This window comes from Plodia interpunctella, chromosome 2 (assembly GCF_027563975.2).
Source record: "Plodia interpunctella isolate USDA-ARS_2022_Savannah chromosome 2, ilPloInte3.2, whole genome shotgun sequence".
In the NCBI taxonomy this organism is placed as follows: Eukaryota; Metazoa; Arthropoda; class Insecta; order Lepidoptera; family Pyralidae; genus Plodia; species Plodia interpunctella.
The window spans coordinates 8,370,089-8,391,084 of record NC_071295.1 but is presented as its reverse complement, the minus strand read 5'-3'; the positions used below and the strand labels follow the sequence as shown (position 1 = coordinate 8,391,084).

The 20,996-nt window shown below is 35.9% G+C and overlaps 1 protein-coding gene across 2 annotated transcripts in view; it reads right to left on the bottom strand.

Annotated features, from left to right (window-relative positions):
- Asap (ArfGAP with SH3 domain, ankyrin repeat and PH domain) overlaps positions 1 to 20,996 on the bottom strand; it is a 43,362-nt gene that overhangs the window by 14,550 nt on the left and 7,816 nt on the right. For both annotated transcript variants that reach the window (XM_053759770.2, XM_053759778.2), the window contains exons 2-4: positions 16,590 to 16,662; positions 10,545 to 10,693; positions 3,744 to 3,998 (exon numbers count right to left, since the gene is read on the bottom strand). In XM_053759770.2, coding sequence (XP_053615745.1) covers positions 3,744 to 3,998; positions 10,545 to 10,693; positions 16,590 to 16,662 — 477 coding nt within the window. The remainder of the gene's footprint in view (positions 1 to 3,743; positions 3,999 to 10,544; positions 10,694 to 16,589; positions 16,663 to 20,996) is intronic.

Genomic DNA, 20,996 nt, shown 5'->3' with positions numbered 1-20,996 from the left:
TCTATCTAGTCATTTTGTTATACTAATGAGTACCTGCCTACCACAATTAGGTACCTACCTAATCTACATAGATATTGTGTCAAGAGGACATGTAATAAAAAGAACAGATATAGGAGACGTTGAACTTTATGCCAGAATTTCACAAGTTTATACCTAATAGAACCCAAATAGGTTTCTGTTTGATGGAGCCGGTCGGGAACATTTCATTTTGGCCATCTGTACAGAGAAGAATTGAGTAATACGACCGTGAACCGATTGCCATTTGGCTAGTCACACCACATTACGTCCATAAAATATATAATAGCAAGTATTATTTGGCACCGTTTAGCTTGGATTGGACCATACTTGGATCCAAATGCGCAACTCTTGTAGCTGACTAAATTACTGAGAGTGGGGGATTTCTTTTTTTCTACCAATAATAGTAGTAGAGCCCTGGGCTTTTTCGAGAAAACAACTTTCACGTTAATCCAATTATCCAATACATATTTTACTGGAATCGATAGCGCAGATAGAAGAACGTTTTTCTGTGTTTAGTCATTCGTATAGAATATCCGCCAGCAAAAAAATATGCCCGATGATATTTCATTTATTTTCAAGCGTGTCCAAAAATAAATAGGTACGCATTGATTGAAGTATGAATATTTGTTTTTGATGAAATGAATACGAGTTCCACTTAGTATTGGATCTTTTGTCGAACAATAATATACATATGTCAATAATAAATGAAATTTTAGAATTTGTCGTATTGCGGTATTGTCTCGTCTATCTAGCACATGGAGCTCATTATCAAAAATAGCTAACAGTAAACCAGTGTCACTGCCAACGTACTTGCGACCTTTCGCATTGTTTAGTAGCGTGGATTGTGTGTAGTGCAAATAACGGCCTGTCGACCACATTACTGAAAAAGAGAATACGGAAGAACAATCTAGGTATGAAAAAGCTAAAATTGTATTTTTATTTAATTAATTCGAAATTCAAAAGTTCGGTCCATAATGTAATTTTATCGTAGTTTCCATCAATCCATTTTATATAGATAAAAGGCAAACCGGCGCTGCAACAATCTAATCAGGTACCTTCATGACAACCTCAAAAAAGCGTATTTTTAAAATCAAAAGTTGGTACTTTTTAAAATCACCATATTTTAGGAGTATTATCCTCTTTTGATTAGGTATTTGTCTACAGCTATCATATATAAAGTATCATATGTAAAGCTGTAGTAAAGCATATTTTCTCATTTTACGCATTTCTTCTGCACTGTCAGTATTTTGCGCCATCTGCCACAATGTCACTTGTGTGGACTGTTGCAACACAATGGATGTCACAGGAGAATATATTGTTATGTTGTTAATTGCATTTCACCACAGAAATGATCGCGAAGCCGACAACCGGCAAATTAGTTTGCACTTGTTTTTATCACGTGTTTGTGTTAACTTATCGTAAATGTCAAATTAAGATAAGGCACGAAAGTTATGGAGTGTTATCGTATCGATAATAGTGTGAAAATGCCAGTGAGCTATAACAATGAGAAAATATTTATTTATTACATAATACAGAGGACATGACCAGCGGATTAGTTCGCTGAAGTGACAGTGGGCGGGCATGTCTTACCTATACCACAGATTAATAAAGAGTACTACATGGTAGATACCCGAAAACGATTGGGCAGAAAGGTTCCTGGAATGGTAATCACGTCCAACAAAGAAACCAGGTGGTCTGACGACATGAATATATAGGGCGGTCCTGAGTGCTCGGCTCTGTATTCTTGCGATGGTGATAAAATAACAGTTTATACTGTAAGGATAGGTAATGAAAGTAAATCGTGTATTGATTTGCAACAAACATTTACAACTTGAACAAATAAATCCGATAATATGTAATGTTTGCATGGGGCAAATAATGCGACATGACAAATGCTGTACTTACAATACAGTCATACACACACATTGTATGAGGTGATGGTCATTCACACTGCGCACGCGACGTCACATGCAGTGAAGATAATCAGGTATGTGGTAATCACCTCTTTAACAATGCATGCATCAGCAGGAAGAGCTGGCTTGGCTTTTTGACAACGTAGATAATAAAGTAACTTGACACGATACCAAAATCACATCCTAAATTTTCTCTAAACAATCAAATTACGATATATCACCGCCGCAAAACAGCTGTAGCAACTTCCCATATGATGATGGCATATTATCCAAATTTATAAAGCGTCTTGGAATTTTATTATTTTTGGTTTAATACACCATGTACCATCATTTCTAGACTAGTCGATTTGCAATAATGCCAACAGGTCTTGCCCACGACCCGTGTAGACACAGCCGCAAAGTGCCCAAATCTGAATTAATAAACCTTTGGGCGCACTAAGAATCTCGGCATCGAGCCAAATGTGCAAAATTTTACATTTCCGAGTGTAAAGCGCTAAAGTCGCTTTAAAATAACAAGTAATATGTAATTGGGAAAATACTTAGGTCATTAGTATCGTTAACGTAGCAGCGGAATTACGCTGCGGAATTAATTTAGGTGATGATATCTGACAAGCTGGAGCACGATATAAATAATTTAGCTAAGAGTAAAGCCGCGGGCATCACATTACATATACAAGCATTTAATCATATTAATAACTGTTAATTGGGAACGGAACCTAAAAAGAAAGTAGTAAAGTATCAATTTTAATCTATGTCATGATGATATTCACATTCCAAGTCGTAGACCTCACGTTAGACTTAACATCTGATAATAATCATAAAATCGCAGTAGATTAACATCGCGGAACACTAAACCAGTTTACGACAGTCCACGTTACGACAAAATATCTATATATTGACTTGGCAATAAAATACCCTGATAGCTATAGTTTATTAAATAGCAAAATAAATCATGCTCAACATACTGGAATAGAATGTAAAACTATCAGTTTTCTGAGGAAATCCTTTAAAACTTTTCCATTGCATACAGACGCAGGAATTATGACAAGGCGCACTCGTGTTGTTGAAAGGTGAGTAAAATGGAAATCACTGAACGCGATAATAGTGTATCGGAATCAAAAGGTGTTCCTGTTTAGATTTCAGATAGACGAATTGCAATAAAATCATATAGATACATGTGTCTTTTGATGACCTTAGACTGCGGTATACTCCAAACATTACAACTTTCTCTAATACTCAAACTTCTGCTAATACCCATTACAAGTATAAATATAGTATTTATCAGCAAACACTGGCGCAATCTAAATCCACTTTATAAACTAGCTTTTTTATATCTCACTTAGCAACTGCACCGATATGAACACAGCTTGCATATGAACAATGGATAGCCGCAGGTACAACTTGAACGTTCCATTTCAATTTCCGCCTGTGACCCGGTTTTACACCAGCACCAGATTAAAGCTATTCTGTTCCAAGCCTTATTTGCACAAGTTATAACAAGTGACGTTTTGGCAACGTTCTCTACAACGCGATTCGCAGCTGGGACGCGGTGTGAATTGAATTTGAGAATTTCAGCGTTGTAATGCGGTAGAAAATAAGCGGCATCATACGATTATTTTATTAATTTAATCTAAATATATTGTCAGAATAGCGAAATTGTGATATCAAAAGACACACGTTGTTTTATAGCTGAAATTGGATCAGCAGCTTTTAATACGACGCGGTCAACCGTGTGCTTGCAAGAGATATCCACCACATTATACATTTACGTGTATGCAAAACAATTTACTTTCTACACTACATAGTACTTACCTCACACATTTGCAACTGAAATAATCTTCTCTCCTTTTCCATTTCGTCTGCTATCTCAGCTGACGTGACTTCACTGCGAATGAGGCCAGCCTCTTTGGCCTGGGATTTCTTCTCCTTCTCAATTTTCAGGTACTTGGACTCATAGTCTTTGGACGCTTTATCAAAAGGCCTTTTGAGATCGCCTTTCACTCCTCTAAGATCACCTTTGAGGAGGCTGTCTACAGGGAACATGACTATGTTGTTTATATTCTGCATCTGAGGACAAAATAAAAAATCTCATTTGTTATCTCGTTAAGGCGATAATACTGGTTTTATAATATTATTTTATACTAATCTAAATTATTTGTGGGTATATATTCATCGTAATGTTCCTCATCCAGAACTGCTGTTATTGAAAATTTTTATTTTCTATTTCAACATATGTAACTTTAATAAGAAAAGCTCTCCCACATACAAACAAATTGATGCTCATGGTTCAAAAGGTTCTCACTTCGTGTTGTCGATAAACTTTCGCTTTATGAGACATTTAATGTGTTCATAGATTTATTGAACAGGAATTTATGAGAACCATAGGTGGGTCCGGATTTCTATCTAGGCTTTAAAGACTTCCACATAGAGCATTCTTTGTAGGTTTGTGTTGAAGGGTATATCCGAATGAACAAACAATATAAATTGTTTGTTAATTCGGATATAAGTGTGGATATAAGTATGGAGAAACACGTTACAATCCCGTTATTAAATTTCATATTGCATTTAAGCTATCGATATCATTCTATAGCCTTCGTTAAGATTGCAAAAGTGCATTCCTAAACCGGCACGTTTGGCTGATCTCAAAATTGCTTCACATCTATTACTGATACTTGTTTGTATTACAAATGCACCTGTATAGGCGCCAAGCTTTATCGAATAATACCTTGAGCAATGTACTGACATGTTGTTTATTGGCTAAAGACTATAAATTGCCGACCATGACCTGAAACGAAAATGAACCACAGGAATAGTCTATACATGAATAACGTTCTTTCTTTCTTATTGGCTGTATAAAGCAGAGCTCGGATTTCATTTTTACTGACACTAGGCATCTAATCAGAGTTCAAGACAAATCTTGGCGGTTATTACGATGTTTTTTAAGCAGGTAATGGTCAAATTCGAATTCAAATCATTTATTCAGAAATTAGACCTTCACAGGCACTTTTTCTCGTCAATTTTTATATTTATAGTTATTTCTCACAAGCTACAAACTACCTTCTGATCTAAAAAATCAAGAAACATGAACTATCTTCTGATCTAAAAAAATATGAAGTACACATGTCGTGTATGGGATTAGAACAATCGAACCAAGTCACCCCTATCAACAAAGTTTTATTTCCAAACCACTTCAGAGTAACCATTATCATTTGGAATAAATAAATCAGAGTTAATGTTCGAAACAGATGCTTTCACGGTACTCTTTTGTTAAGTGGCTAATGGTACTGTAATTAAAAACTTCAAACCCTTTAAGTAAATGGAAGCTCCATTCACTGGCGTCGATTGTGAAATCAATGGAGCGGACGCGTCGGAGAGGTAGACAGTCTTGTAGGGCCGTCATCTACGGTACAAAGGGTTGGGGTAAACAATACAACCCTTCCTGAATATTATTGCCAACCACTGAACAAGAGCTAATTAAGCTATAATGAAACAAGAGACTATTATTAAGCTAATTGGATTAATATGTCCAAGCCATACATTGTTCGCATTTATAAATAGAGATACGTAATATCAATGAAGCTATAAATAAAGATAAGGTTTTCGACGCGTGTGCAAATGCACTTTATATTCCTTATCCTGAGACTCATTAGTCTTATAGATAAAGAAATATACAAAAAATAAAAGTAATAATTAAAATAAATTAATGCCTCTCAACCTTCACTAGTTGGAGAGGCACCCATAGAAGAAGAAGAATGCCTCTCAAAGTTATTGAGACTTTTTCTTTTATAGAAAGCCATACAAAGGAAAAGCAAGGAAGTCGTTAAATGAATGAACGAAGTCAATAATGCTCTGTCGTTTGTGTCTACTGATAGATATTGTCGAAGTACTTTAGATCAAGGAAATGGGCCTACAGAATATGTTCATAAAACCTGTAGCAATGAAATCGACATTATCAATTCGATAAATCGTAAATCGATTTGTCTGCATGGCCCACATGCGGGCGAGTTAAGTAATACAGCTATCTCGATGATACCGGGAGCTATACATACATACACAATGGTTTTCACGCGATATTCTCATAGTTATGTATAACCACGGTCGATTGACTGCAAATAGCGCATCCGAGGCAGAAAATTTAATTTCTGAATTTTCGCTTTCCGCATACTGGACGAGTGAATCGATTGTACTTATCTATAGATTGTAAATTCTGATACAGTAATATACTGTGGTAATACGCCACTCTCTTAGACACGAAATTGTTTTTCTCTACAAAGTTAACTTACGAATTATGAAGAGCTACGCTTCGTGTGCGATTGTTTTTGTGTGGGACTAAATCAATTTGACACGGTTCCTCCCATTCCCTGTTCGTCTAGTCGGTTGTAAACAATTTGTGAATTTCTGATGGAGTAATTGTTCTAACATCGTACTCAAAAGTACTTTAACTAAAGGGATAGGTTGGGATCAAGGAGTTTATTCTGCTGACCTTAATAACTGCTTGATTAAACTACACAGTAATCTAACTAAAGACATGATGACAAATCGTTCCAAGCCAAAATGTATAATATTATCTCAAGTACAACGAAAATGAATAATAAATGAACAATAGCAAATAAAAGCTAAAGAGGTACTAATAATATAATTGGGACTTTTTGCAGTGCATTAATGCAAGCTGTGAAATGTTAAGTAACAATGATCATTGTTGAACGCACGCGCGAGCTTTATGCTGGCTATACACGATCGGCAAACATTTCGCTAAACTTTGGCAGATTCGGCAGACATTGCTGGTGTTTTCTTGCAGTAAATAACGGCTCTCATACAAACTATGCAATCTTCGTGCATTCGCATCAGCATTTGTCTGAGTTCGGCGATGGTGTGTAGCCGGCGTTAAGCATCAGCCATTGTGTGTAAATTACTTGTCGCACGATAAAAACTCAAGTTGTATGGGCAAGTACGTGACGTATGCAGTGAAGCAAGTGCAAGTTACAGCGAGCTTATCTTGATCTCTTTGTATATATACTGTCTAATAAAAGAAAATGACGAAGGTATTTGAAAAATGTATTTCCTTTTTCCTGATGATGGCAACAGAAAATATAGTAAAATAACAAATATATCTTTTATCTCGCTTACAAAAATTGTTTCAAATCCTTAAGGTGCGAAAACACTCTCTTTTTATCAATTATAATTTTGTCAAATCGTAATTAACAACTTCACAAGTAGCCGAGTTAGAGTGACTTAATAATTCAGTAACAAGGTAAAGAGATAAAGGTCTCGGCCGGGACAGAGTTATGAATGAAAATTTAATGACGATTCCGACAGTCCATGCATTAAATATAAGAGACCTTTTACAGCAAAGCTGATGGTAAGTGATGAAGCCTTTTAATTCAAATTAACAAATTAATGATGATTTTAGACTTTACAAAAAAAAACAAATACTTCCACGCAAGTTTCAGGTATTTCATTATGCAATTGACATGACCCACACAATTATTTAAGTTGTACAAGCATAAATTCTTCAACAATTATTACATAAGTACGGCACGTATTTGATGAATATATGTACTCGTATTTTCATGCCAAAAGTGTTTATGATTACAAACAGTAACAATTTAGTGAGGGAAGCAGAGCGAGAAAGCCGGGTATTTCTCGCATTCATTATGCGAGACGGGACAACTCGTCGAGGTAGCAATCTTTACAGTGAACTCATTAAATAACGCGATAGCTTAGCCCTCATTTTATAGCCACAACCAGACAGACAAAGAGATAATAATATAAAAAAATTCAGTCAGATAAAATGAAAAAGTTCAGTTTGCGAAAATACGAGTAAGATTCACCAACATACTTCTTCTATATGTCAGGCCTTTATTCCATTTTTAATTGGGATCGGCTTTCCTAATCCTCTTTTTCCAGAGCATTCGGTTCTGGGTCGTGGTCTGGGTGATAGTATTACCAACATATGTCGATAAAATATTAAGTGCCACCAAGTAAACCACATTTCTAATTAAATTACAGAACAACCAATGGAAGACTGCAACAACCTTCAAAATGAATCATAAATTTGAACATGCTAAACAAATATTACCTTGCACTCGAGCTTTAGGCAAGGACAAAGGATTGCAGGCGTGTCAAGGGCAGGCCGGGGATTCTGCGCAGTAAAGGAACATGTTCTTAGTCCAAGGATGCCGGAAATGGAGCGAGGCTGGACAGGTGGTCCCGGGTAGGAATCAATGAATGGAACTTCCGTATCTTTGAGGATCAGTCATGCAAGTAATCAATAAGGCGAGCAAGATTAATATCTTGTTATCTTTCTTACTAACTAATATTACAAATGCGAAAGTTTGGATGAATGTATTTTTGACACTCTTAAACTATCTCAAATTCTACTGTACTGCCGAATTTTGAATAAATTCGGCAGACTGATAGAATATAATTCTACAGTAAATAAATTTATACAGAAGTGCAACCCAAGTTAAAAAGGCGAGCGCAAAGGTTTAAAGTCAATCAAAATGTCCTGTACATACAATTTTTATAATTATATAATTTCGGTCAAAATTATAAACTGAAGGATGTAGTATTCTTACTTGCTATCCTTAATGTATAACTCAGTGATAATCCTGGTAAATCTCGAGCAGATAACCCGATAGCAGGTACTGATATTACATTTGGTATTACTTGGTAACGTTATAACGCACGCCTCATCACCCTGACCCATATAGCGAATCTGTGGCTGCGCCCACGCAAGATTTCTACGTCAATCCATTTGCTGAGGCCGTTTTATACCTTCGCTTTTCTGAGAAGGACGATGATAATATGATACTCGAAGATCTATTTACAACTAAAACAATAATCGCTTGGGTACCGTTATTTAGTACCGTTCATTACTTAGACCTGTGGAGTGATCGAATTTATCATTATTCCATTTTCTGCATTGTTCTTACACTACACGCAAGAACGATACTAAATTTATGTCATTATCGTATATTTTACAACAAGCCTAATTAAAACTATTTGTTTTTGAAATGTGTCAAGTTGTCAATTGAGTAATCAGTCCGTGGTTAAATTAGACATTGTTTGGTTTGGACAAACAGTAGCGTCCGATTACATTGGAACCAAAGTGGTAATTAGTTAATCCATCAACAATGCGTACTATGATTGATGTAAGCACCAATAATTTCACAATAGCTAATGTATTGTATAGCTACAAAAACGGAATGTTATGACTGCTTTGTACCATAGAAAAGGAGTTGCAATGATATTGATCATGTTTATGATGTGACAAATGATCTAATGTAATGCTTCACTATTAGCAAACAATATAATTTAAACACAATAGGAAGTGAAGTGAACATACAACATAGTTTAAAAATCTCGACGAAAATAACAATGTACGAATACGGAACACTGGCAGGAAGATAAAAAGTAACAACTAAACTTTTCCATTTAAACAAAGAATATGGTTGGTCCAAGTCAAGTTTCTAACAAATAAGAAAGAAAGAGACGTTTATTAGATCGCAGACGAGACAAGACCGTATAATTCGGCTTATATTTCATGTGAGGTCGTTTGCTTCGTCTCGAGATATGGATGGAGCGTTCCCTGAGCGCTCCATGGCTTAATTTCCGCTTGCTATTTGCTACCGACGCCGATACCGGGGAGTGAAGCAAAATAAAGATCTTGCAGATTGAAGGTATCATAAACGCATGTCGCATTACACTAGCTTGTTAGTATTAAACTATGAATTTTGCTGCAATTGCGGGTGAGAATCTATGTGGAAATTGTTCAAAATTACAAGTGAATAGTTTTTTTACTTGTAATTTTGAATGATGACTTTTTTTTGATTGCGGCGTATGATACGTTGTTTCATTTCACACTTCGCAAACTCTGGGACTCGTTACTCAAGACATAAAATTAAGCATGGCAAAAGGATCCTCTGAATCAATTCATTTGTTTTGAAATTTGAAATATAATCTTGAGAAAATCTGGAGTTTTACTATCTATATAATCTTTTGTAATTTATTTTTGCAAGAATATTATCAGCAGCAACTATTGCTTATTTAGTAGTAGCAATATTGTGTGTCAGCTACAGCCTAAAGCCAAATTACATCTGCTATACAGCGGAACGTACGGTTGTTTATCATACAGGTTCGTATGTCGGCCAATGTCCGTATTAGTCGTTACCGTTTCGTGCAAACATACGCAAGCGACGCAAGTGGGACGCATTCTCGTTTTTTGGTCATAATAGCCTTTCATTCAGAAGTGGGCTCATTATACTATCCATTAAAGTTTATAGTCATATATATTCATTTGCACTATTAATACCAATATATATTTTTTCGAAAAGTCTTTCATCGGGACTAGTTTTATTTATTTGTATTGCACCACTTTAAAAGATTGCAATAGGTGGACCATTCTCTGCTAGTAAAACCATCGGAGTAGATAAGAAAAAGACAAAAAAGTTTATAAAGCTATTGAGGCATTTTTGACAAAAAAGATTGAGACGATGAAACTTCTCATCTGAGCGAATTTCCCGTTTCGCCCGTAGCCATAAAGTATCGCTTCGCAGCCAAAGGCCCATTCAGTTAGTTTTTCTTCTACCTAAACAATAATCTGCTACTCACCAGTGTCTTCATGAGAGCTGACAGTTCTTTGGTGACGACGGCAAACTTGAGGAACGCTGCAGCGATGTCGGGCTCCGAATCCTTGTTGAGAGCGTTCCCGCCGAGCCGCTCCAGTGCTCGGGCAAGGTACATCTCGTTGTCCACGTGAGCTGGAAGAAAAATACTTGAAAAACATGTCTATTGAAAGGAAAAGATTGAAAAGTTCTGAAATGATAAAAATAAAAAAATGCTGGCTAGATGTTCTCGTTTCGCCGAGAATGAATCCTGTTCACGCTAGTCTGAACTAAACGCAAATTTCTACAAATGCAACATTGCGGGGGCGTTTCCTAATATATTTGTGACTAATTCTTACTTACAGTCCAACAAGATCGCATATTAGAATATTACAATAATAACAATAACATATACAATAATAACGGCTTTCACTAAATTTGTAATTTTCTTTGTCTTTTGCTACATTATACCAATTACTTCTCTATAGTTTATTTTATTTACTTCCCGTAACAGCCCAGATAGGAAAGTCTCTTTGCTTTTATTTAGTGCATTTGATTTTAAGGTTATAGGTATTAGAAATATTGAGGTCGGTTTAATTTTTCTGAAAAATCACTTATTACAGTCGATAGGAAATCCTATTATATCTCCGGTTCTATGTTCGACCTAATAAATTGCTCGGAAAATGTTCATCCAAAACTCTAAAGAATGAAACTTCCCGCGTTCTATTAATTGATACGGGATGTTTGCCGGTTGCAGGCGGCCATTTAGTTAGTTACTGAGGATTAACTCTGATCGTTCTTGTAGAAAGGCGGATTAGAGTTGGAGCGTTAAACTTAATCTGCCGTAGATGCCTATTCTACGAAAGAATCTACCGCTGATAGAAAATATAATCTTCTTATCTTTGATTCATATATTTTTCAAGAAAATACGTGGAGCGCGAATAGATTCAAAACAGACAAAAAATACACAATACCATAACATTTTGACTTTGCCAAAATTGGTAAAAGTGACCTTCAATATGTAAATTAAACTTATATTTAAAGAAATCAAACTAAACTTGACCAAAAGCGTTAAAACGCCAGTCGCGTTGAAAGTGAAATTCTCAAACTGGTTATCCCAAGTCTCCAACTACCACGTCTAGAGAGAAATCGATAGGGCTTTGATTGTATACTTGAGAACCTCAGCAAACATCAAATCAAACTTCAATTCTCAGAAGCAAACGTGCATATTCATTTCAGTACGTGCATATTAATATTGTTTGTGTTCTAGGAAAAGTAATCAGTGATTCTCACAACTAAATAAAATATTAAAACTTGGAAACAAAATACAATAAAGGATATACAGTCACTAATATTATAAATACGAAAGTTTGTGATGAACATGTGTTGAAATTTGGTACAGGTATAGATTATAACCTGGAATAACACATAGGGTACTTAGTACTCCGAAATTTCCACGGGAGCGAAGCCCCGGCGCAGCTAGTCAATAATAAACAGTAAAAATATGTCTTTGTGTGTGTTCTGATTTTGTTCAAGTCGCATAAAGGCACCAAATACGTGACACAAAATCAATCGTATCTTTTGATAAAGATAGAAGACGAAGTCGCATAAAGAACTATATGCGACTTGAACAAAATCAGACACCAGTTTTAGCAACAACACACTCAAAAAGATTAAGATACAGGTGAGAATAACATTATTAGAGCTTCTACCCGAAGAATTAATACACGACACAGCCACTACGAGAACGACAAGATGATGCATACGGCCACCAACCTGCTTGATCAGAATGATAGGTAAATATTTAAAAAAAATCTTTAAACTTTTAGACAGTCTAATAACAAATAGTAGAAAATTTAAAGTGCTTTAAAATCCCGCTTTCAATTTAGGACTAGGCGATGAAAGACACAAAGATCCGTGACCGCGGCCTCATTTGCCTAGCTCAATCCCGCCGACGCACTTGGAATATTAAATGGCCAGCAATGCCTTTCAATTTCTCCGCGAGAACTGCTGTTTGAGCCCACTTTGTATGTGCTGAGCGAGCCCTGGGCCTTTCATCAAAACTGGATGCCGGATACCTAATAATAGAAAGAGGAAACAAGAAATTCGAAACACCCATGCTACTGAATATTTTATGCACCACATCAAATGCCAATGATGCTTAGCAAAATATTTTTGAGATGAGATATCTAGTGAATAATGTGCTAGCTGTCATTGATACGATACTTAAATTAGATATTATGTAGAAAGCTCATTATACTGATGGAAAGTATGTAAAGCATAGTGGGCTATTCAAACCCTGTCAAAGCGTTTCTCGAAATGCTGCCTCACAGATCAATCAATACCTTAGATGAATGCAATAATATATAACGGCTAAGCCGTAGGAATTAAGATATACGTCCAACTCATTATGTCATATGAATGGTGTATGTGAGGTTACATATTTATTTGCAAATAACTTTCGAGCTCATATACAACGCGACACGAGCTTTGGTGGACATGTGCCGGCATAATTTAAATTCTCGTGCCGTGTTAAAGTTGAAAAGCGTGTTTATGACGCTCGTGCGTGATGATAAAATGTTTGGTCATAATGAAGGAATAAATTAAAATGATCTATTCAAAATGCCTGAACTAAATTAATAATTTCATAAATTGTAATTATGTCAAAAAAATAAAATATTTGTAGGTGTACTCTTACTTGATCCAATAAATACAAAATTGACACCTGAATCAGTTATTTCTAAAACATGATATAGTAACTAATTATATTTTTTATGGTCGTAGTCAAAGCGCAAGAATAGTCAAAGAAATTGTATGGTTCACAGGCGCAAGTAAATCGGATTACGATCAGATTTTGAACAATTTTTTTATTCAAACCTAAATACAGACTAAAAATGACAACGTACACATCGCGCAGAAATAAATAATCAGAATCCTGAATACATCAACGTTACGATACCAACGGAGATATCTGATTGGTTGTTTGTCCACACGGCCTTGCCAAGGCGGGCTATGCAACTTGCAGAACCAGTATGGTTGCAATAAAGAATAACAAACTATGGCACGCGATGGAATTGCATTGCTAACTTGTCACCAATGTCTGTTCCTTTTGCTTGGAACTAAGTGATCGTTTATCAATATCCTCGCTTCATTTGGACTTGTCTACAATCTACAAGGTAATGTCTGTATCACAATCGTTGTTTTTATCGCATTATTTGTACAAGATTTGACGCATTGTTCTCTAAATCATTACCCAATTTCATTTGAATTTGAGAATATACATATTGGCGATATTACAATAATCTGATTTGCTATACCTATAGAATGGGCGAGTAAGTAGAGTGACAAGCAAGTTTACTCGACGAGCTTTGTCATATGAAAATAATTTTTTGCTCCTATGGGCTTCGGCATTATTGACATACGAAATTACGAAAACAGCGCAAAATTCTACAAAAGAATCATTCATTATTGGGGAAAATTTTAGTGAGAAGATGCAAAAACCAAGGGCAATGGATAAAATACTAGTAAAATACTAAAGTTTTTAATGACAATTAGACAGCGTTCCATGAAATCCAAGAACACATCTTTCATGCAAATGGGAGATAGAAATCTGCTGAGGGATATGAGTACTGGGCTAATTTACGCGACCAATGCACGTGCACTATACTGCATGAGCAGACATTTGACCCACTTTCCACGACAACGTACGACTTGAAGGGAAATCCATTTGCGACCGACAAGTATTCACTCGTAGCTCACAACTCTTCTCCAACAAACTTTATATTTAGAGAATTTTACACCGTTTTCATTATGTCCCCGCATTTCATGCATGTGACGGAACGATCTATAAAATAGACCCTTGGCTATTGTATTCAAATCGCACAATTCTGTATGGGTTTAGATCAGAATTGGTTTTACACTCGAACATAAGTCTTTTCTTTGGACAAGAGTTTCTCAATATGTATTTGTTATAAAATATAGTATCGTTGAGTTAGTATCCCATGACACAAGTCTCGAACTTACTTTGGGGCTAGCTCAACATGTATGATTCGTCCTAATATATTTATTTATAATATTTCCTCTACGTGGTACCCTCTACTCTAATTATTGGATTATTTATTTTATGTATACTGTTCTAATTTATTTTCATCGGTCAATGATTAGCCATTAGCTCCTCATTAGGATACCCTAATAGTCCGAAACACTTAAGAGTATTTAATAAATCATTCAACGTACTGTAATGAATGGATAGTGTAGTAAATAATGCATCAACGTCTGTTACAGGCAGTTTTGTTGCGATATTTAGGTCATTCTAGTTCAGTGGGTTTAACGACCTCTCGTCCTAGGAGCCCGTTCCTAACCACGAGTCTAATATGTATACTACAATTATCTATACTATACATATATTCATCTTAAACGTCCTTGAGGTTTATGATTACAGAACCTTCCATCCAGAAATTATAGTATATTGCAGAAACAACGTGAAAATAGTACGCGTGTAGAGAAAGTGCGTGGAACGTTTATGACTGAATTGAATATGGTTTTCAAAACCGAGATATAAATTATCTTCTTCTTTGCCCACCTCTTCTTCCTATTTGATTCCAAATAAATTGGGAGATGTCGAAAGAAGGGTCACCTCGTACACTTGCACCTGATGTGTCTACTCCGAGTTGTCTGGGGATTGAGATTGCCTTTCTGGATCTTTATTTCCATATGGAAATAAAGATAACTGAAAAGCAGAAGGGCAGACCACCAGTAACCAGTACATGGCTAAGTAACATTACTTAGCCATGTCGCTGGTGGTCTGCCCTTATGTTTTTAGGGAGATTAAGGACTTGCTTTATTAGCTGATTTTCATTGCGCTTCAAAACGTGCGAAACAAAAAAGTTTATCCTAAAATATTACAGGAGCAAATCATTTTGTGCTAACATTACAAAAGTACAACAGCTTTTCAACCTTCCCAAAATTAGTTGAGAATAAAAAATGTAGAACAATGGCATCGCATGCAAGCTGCCGCCTGAGGCACGTGGCAACTATGCACCGGCATGCAACAAAGGGAATCGATCGAGCTGAATAAAATATGTCAACCCTTACATTGCACTGCATTTTATCAACTGGTTGCTACTATAGTGCTTAGTCTGTTTCATTTAAATCTGTATATCATCGCGGAGGAACATGTTTCCTGCATTTTGAATTAGAAAAAGTGAAAAAAAAAATTGCAGACATTGAACCATGATCACTCTCACCACAGATTCTAGGCTCTACTACGATTCTAAGATCTAGTTTGTATTGATAATCTATCTAAGGATATTATATCAAATGCTATTTGTGTTAACCGGTGAAAGCCGAAATCTTTTTCTATGACAATCAAAGTAAATTAAAATCATATAATGTTTGCTTTAGTTACTTATTTTCCTACAAATAAAGGACGCAAACAACAACGCCTGCTCAGAAATGCTTCCTCATTTCAACTTCTTCATAACTATTTTCATCTTGCATACCTTTACTGCAGTGCTCGACAACGATGCACCGGGTATTTGGTCTATTCTAGTCTAATCTGTTCATACTACTTCCTCTCTCTCTATTTTTAGTACGGTCTCGTATTTCGTGTCGCCTGCATAACTAGAGACGAACTGTGAATACAAATACAATATCGATCAATATTTATAACGTAGAACGAGATGCTTCAGTAAATATTCACAGAAATTATATGTGTATACTCATGGTATTTCATTTCAAGCAAAGCTGTGAAAGATGTAATTATTGTGCAGTTGGCATACATGATCACATCATCACATCATGATCCCTTAGATCATTTGATTGGTGGGCACGTTGCATGAGACCACGATGAGACAACACTTGCGTACGGCAAGAAATAATTTGCATGAACTACACAAGTACAGCCTACAAAAATCTATACTGCTGCGTCAGATAATTTTTTACGGATATTATCACGAAAAGCCGGGCCGCTGTGCATTTACTGCGCGAAATTTCACACACGCCTTATCATCAACACGTGATATTTTCTCAAGTGTCAATTTCCACTACGTACCATTTCCAGAATTGTGTATCGCCTTGATCGCTTTCTTGAGTTTCGTGAGGCCATCTCGGTCGAAATCCAACGTCTGAAACAAGATACGGAGATGTTGAAACTTCCAATACGCTAACGGTTTTCGAATTTGTGAGAGCGCAAGTCAGCTTTTGTAAATATTGCGACAGACCCAATCCAACTTTTTTATCTATGGGCTTCAATACAGTGCAGTCATGAGTCTTTGAAAGTCGGGAGCGAACATCTGCCACCCCAGGCGATTTATCAATGACCCCTCGGAAACGACTAAGGCCGAAATAACCGGCATAATCGTATACGGCAGTTTCAAAACGCTAGTGAGCTTGATCATCTCAAGTAGCAATCTAATTTTAATTGTGATCGGTATTGGTACCCTTTTAGCCCTTTAAAAATTATGTTATATTCAATAGGATTACAATTCAACCATATAGTTGACCAAACTGAAGTGATCTTGAGAAACTGTTATTTGCAGTCAATTTGCATCAATAAACATTAAAATATTAACTGTAACATAAACTAGAATTAAGCAAGCTATTTCTCTAGTTAATTAGATGTATCGATTTTTTAATTAAGTAATTAAATATTAAATAATTAGAATGATCGCTACAGATTTTCCATTTGTTTTCATTGTGAATATTATATTTAAGAACGTTACGCAAATTAATACAATCATGGTTGATGTCATTGTGATACGATAAACAAAAAGAAACTAAATGTAATCGCTTCTAATGGATCGATATGCCACTTGCTCTAATTACTTACAAATCGCGTGACAAATCGAATGTCTACAGTAAAGACAACAAAACAACCAACTTGTTGAGAACAAAAGCTAATTTATGCGGTTAGCACAATTATGAATACGTATAGAAACAAAATGGGGACATAAGAACTCAAGTATCTATCAGCTATCCGGCCGATGTGATGTCGGAACATCGTTCCTGGTGTTCTCATACGATATTGGAAAAACTTTACATTCATTATGAAGATCGCACTTTATGCTTATGATCACTGAAATACCCGAACAGTTGATACTATTTCATATTAGTTTTAAGATTAGTGGTTTAATTCCAGCATCTGCGTGCCAAAATTGCAAATCTAAAGTTCACTTTCAGTGCATATTCCTAGTATATCCTTAGCAATTTCAACAGCAATGAATAACCCCAGCTTCAACACATGCACCCTAATTTAAACTGCAAACTAAACTTATTACGTAGATCTTATTTCAGTTCTCCGGAGGCAAATCTCGACTTTAATTTACGAAGATGCACGATTTTGTTAATAGAAAAAATATCGTTTAAATTTCAGCGGAAATTACATAACGATGTTGCAGCAATTAAGATGAAGATGAGCAATGTTAAATAGCTATTTCGCTTTCTTCGCCGTGACCAACGACGCATAACCAGTTTGCGTAAATCACGTCATCATGATGCAATTATGTCATATCACATAGCATTTGACGACCTCGGTGGCGCAGTGGTAAAGTTCTTGCCACTGGACCGAGAGGTCCCGGGTTCGATCCCCGGTCGGGTCATGATGGAAAATGATCTTTTTCTCATTGGCCCGGGTCTTGGATGTTTATCTATATATGTATTTGTTATAAAAGTATCGTAGAGTTAGTATCCCATAACACAAGTCTCGAACTTACTATGGGGCTAGCTCGATCTGTGTGATTTGTCCTAATATATTTATTTATTTATTATCTCCATTGCACACTGATGACAATCGCACATTGTCTTGTTTCCACGACGAAGCGATCTCCACTTTTTTAAATTAGGAATTTCCTAATGCGCGCGTTTTATCGATACATTTGACGGTTTTATGTTTCCTGCTTGACACAACTTTGTGTTTGTAAATTTGACCTGATAATATGTAGCTCAAAACCACCACGAGGATTGATTTGGATTATCGCACAGTCATGATGATATTAAAAAGAAATTGGATTATTAGGACAATGCAACACGAAAACAAATAAACAGAACCAACTCCAGCATAACCTCAACCTTCAATTTGAAGTAAGTTTGGCTGTGTGTTGTATACAGTGTGTATATGATGTAGATAATTGGATTACAGAATAGATTGACTGACCAATTATTGATACATTATAGCTATTATGACGTTTGCAGTGACTGTGAAGCTTTTTTAACTGGTTTTTATGTTAACCCTGCGGAAAAACAATGAAGTTGACCGCTCCTACCACGTACTCCAGGTTTGGAGGTTTTCTGACACACCGGCGAATTCTGGCATTTTCTTTAAACATTTTAACTTCAAATATTATCAATGCGCTAATTGGCGCCTAGGCACTTCCTAGGTTCTATTGAAAAATTATTTTCTGATTTCTGAAACAACATACCTAACATATAATCTAGATAAAGCGTGTAAAATGCAATGTAATTGTAAACTTTTATTTTTAAGGCTATACTGCAATTTTCCCAAATACAATAAATAACAACGCAAACAGAGCAGTGAATTAACCAAGTGTCGGATCGGTCTCAGTGCACGTAAACGCGAGCAAAAACATCGCAATTTATCGCAACCCATTATCGTACTGCATAGCATTGTTCCACTATTTATACATGGGCTATGACTATGATATTACAAAACTGTTTAACGTGGTTGCATAAAATTACGAGCTTTGATTTACTATTTTTATTTACTATTTACAGTGATCGCTCAGAGGCCTAGTAAAGTTAATAGTGATTTTTACTAGTTTTTAACAAGCTAATATAATTTTTTTGAAATATTTTGGGAACCTGGAGGTTGTAGTTTATTTCCCTAGTTTGGAAGCCGACGTAAACTGGCTGTGTAATATACATATAAACGCATTTTTATTTTATTTTTTTAATAAGCTATATTAAACAGGCTACTCTGATTTACTATTCCAAACATTACAAGGCAACAAATTAATTACAGTATTATTTTCATTTTATAGTCAACCCAATGACATAAAAGGCAAGTTGGTGCGCGTTTTACTATGACATAATTTATGTTCATTGAAGAAACAGCTGTTGAAAGCTGGGTTGTGGAGATACTGAATGTATTTAACACATTTTTGTGTCTTAAGGAGAATGGAGACACGTTCGCTAACAATAGGAGTAAATAAAAAAAGCAAATTAGGTAGTTGGGACATATTTTATTATTACACGTAATAATGTTATTCTAATGTAATGATATTGCTTCGAAACACGATATTGTGAATGAGTGTTTTTCTTCCATGGTATAATGGATTCTTGTTTTTCCTAGACAAAATAATGCTTAGTAAGCAGTGACTCAACTTAAATAATATAGCCTAACTTAACTTCCTCATGAATGACTATGCGTCACGTATGTATCATGGAGGAAGATACTTGATTTTGAGATTAATTATATATAGAGAATAATATTGTGATACCTGCAGGGCAGTAGCAAATGATTTATCATTTTTTTACAAGTCATAGCAAAGCTTAACTCTCTGATACAAAATTTGGAATCATTAACATAGGACACAATTCCGCGACGCTAAAATGGGCGAACTGGGCGGGACATGTTTGCCGCATGCAGCCGAAACGTTGGGCCCTTTGGTTGGGACATTTTAGCTAATAATATTGGACACCTAGGTGTCCATACCTACCTCGTACCGTTTCCGTATCTAGGTACGGAAAGAAAAAAATATGGCAAACCGAGGAAGCGTTGGAGTGATCATTTAAGAAAAGGTTGCCAAATGGCAACGGATAGAACGGCTTTGCCCAGAATGTTTAATATTCCCTATTAAGCTTGTTTTTAAACCTCTTTTTAGTCTCTTTCATTCTAATTGACACTTTTATATACAATTTGATATTTACTAGTTATAATCAGGAATGTAGAAGTCTAATTAAATAGTTATTAAATTATAAAACGTTGTTTTGTTAAATGTTGAAACGACGAGTTTAGTATGTAAACCAATGAATTGAGGTTCGAGGAAACCTGCTTGAGGGCAGCTTCGCAAAAACCTGTCCTAAAGTACCAGTCAGGGAAAGCGGTTGACCTTGCGGTCAGGCACATCGAAAGTTCCAACTTGTTCAATTGAAGAACCACAACACATGTGTTTACAGGATTAATTTTATTAAGTAGGCACTTTGACACTTTCATATTTAGGAGATTAATTACATTTTATGCTACTGATTACACCTTACATGGTGGCCAGAGTTTCTCTCTTTGTTTTCCGACCGAGCGCCTGCCTGACGTCAAACGATTTTGGTGGCCAAACATTAGCTAGTTTTGCGAAAAATTAAGAAATAAAACAATATTTACCCAAATGAAAAACTACAAATGCAAGCTAAAGAGTGAAAAGAGAACTGAGGATGGACGAGCGACGCGACGCGGCTTCACAAACAAGTCCCGTTTTTTGAACGAGCCTTTGCAAAGAACTTTCTCTCT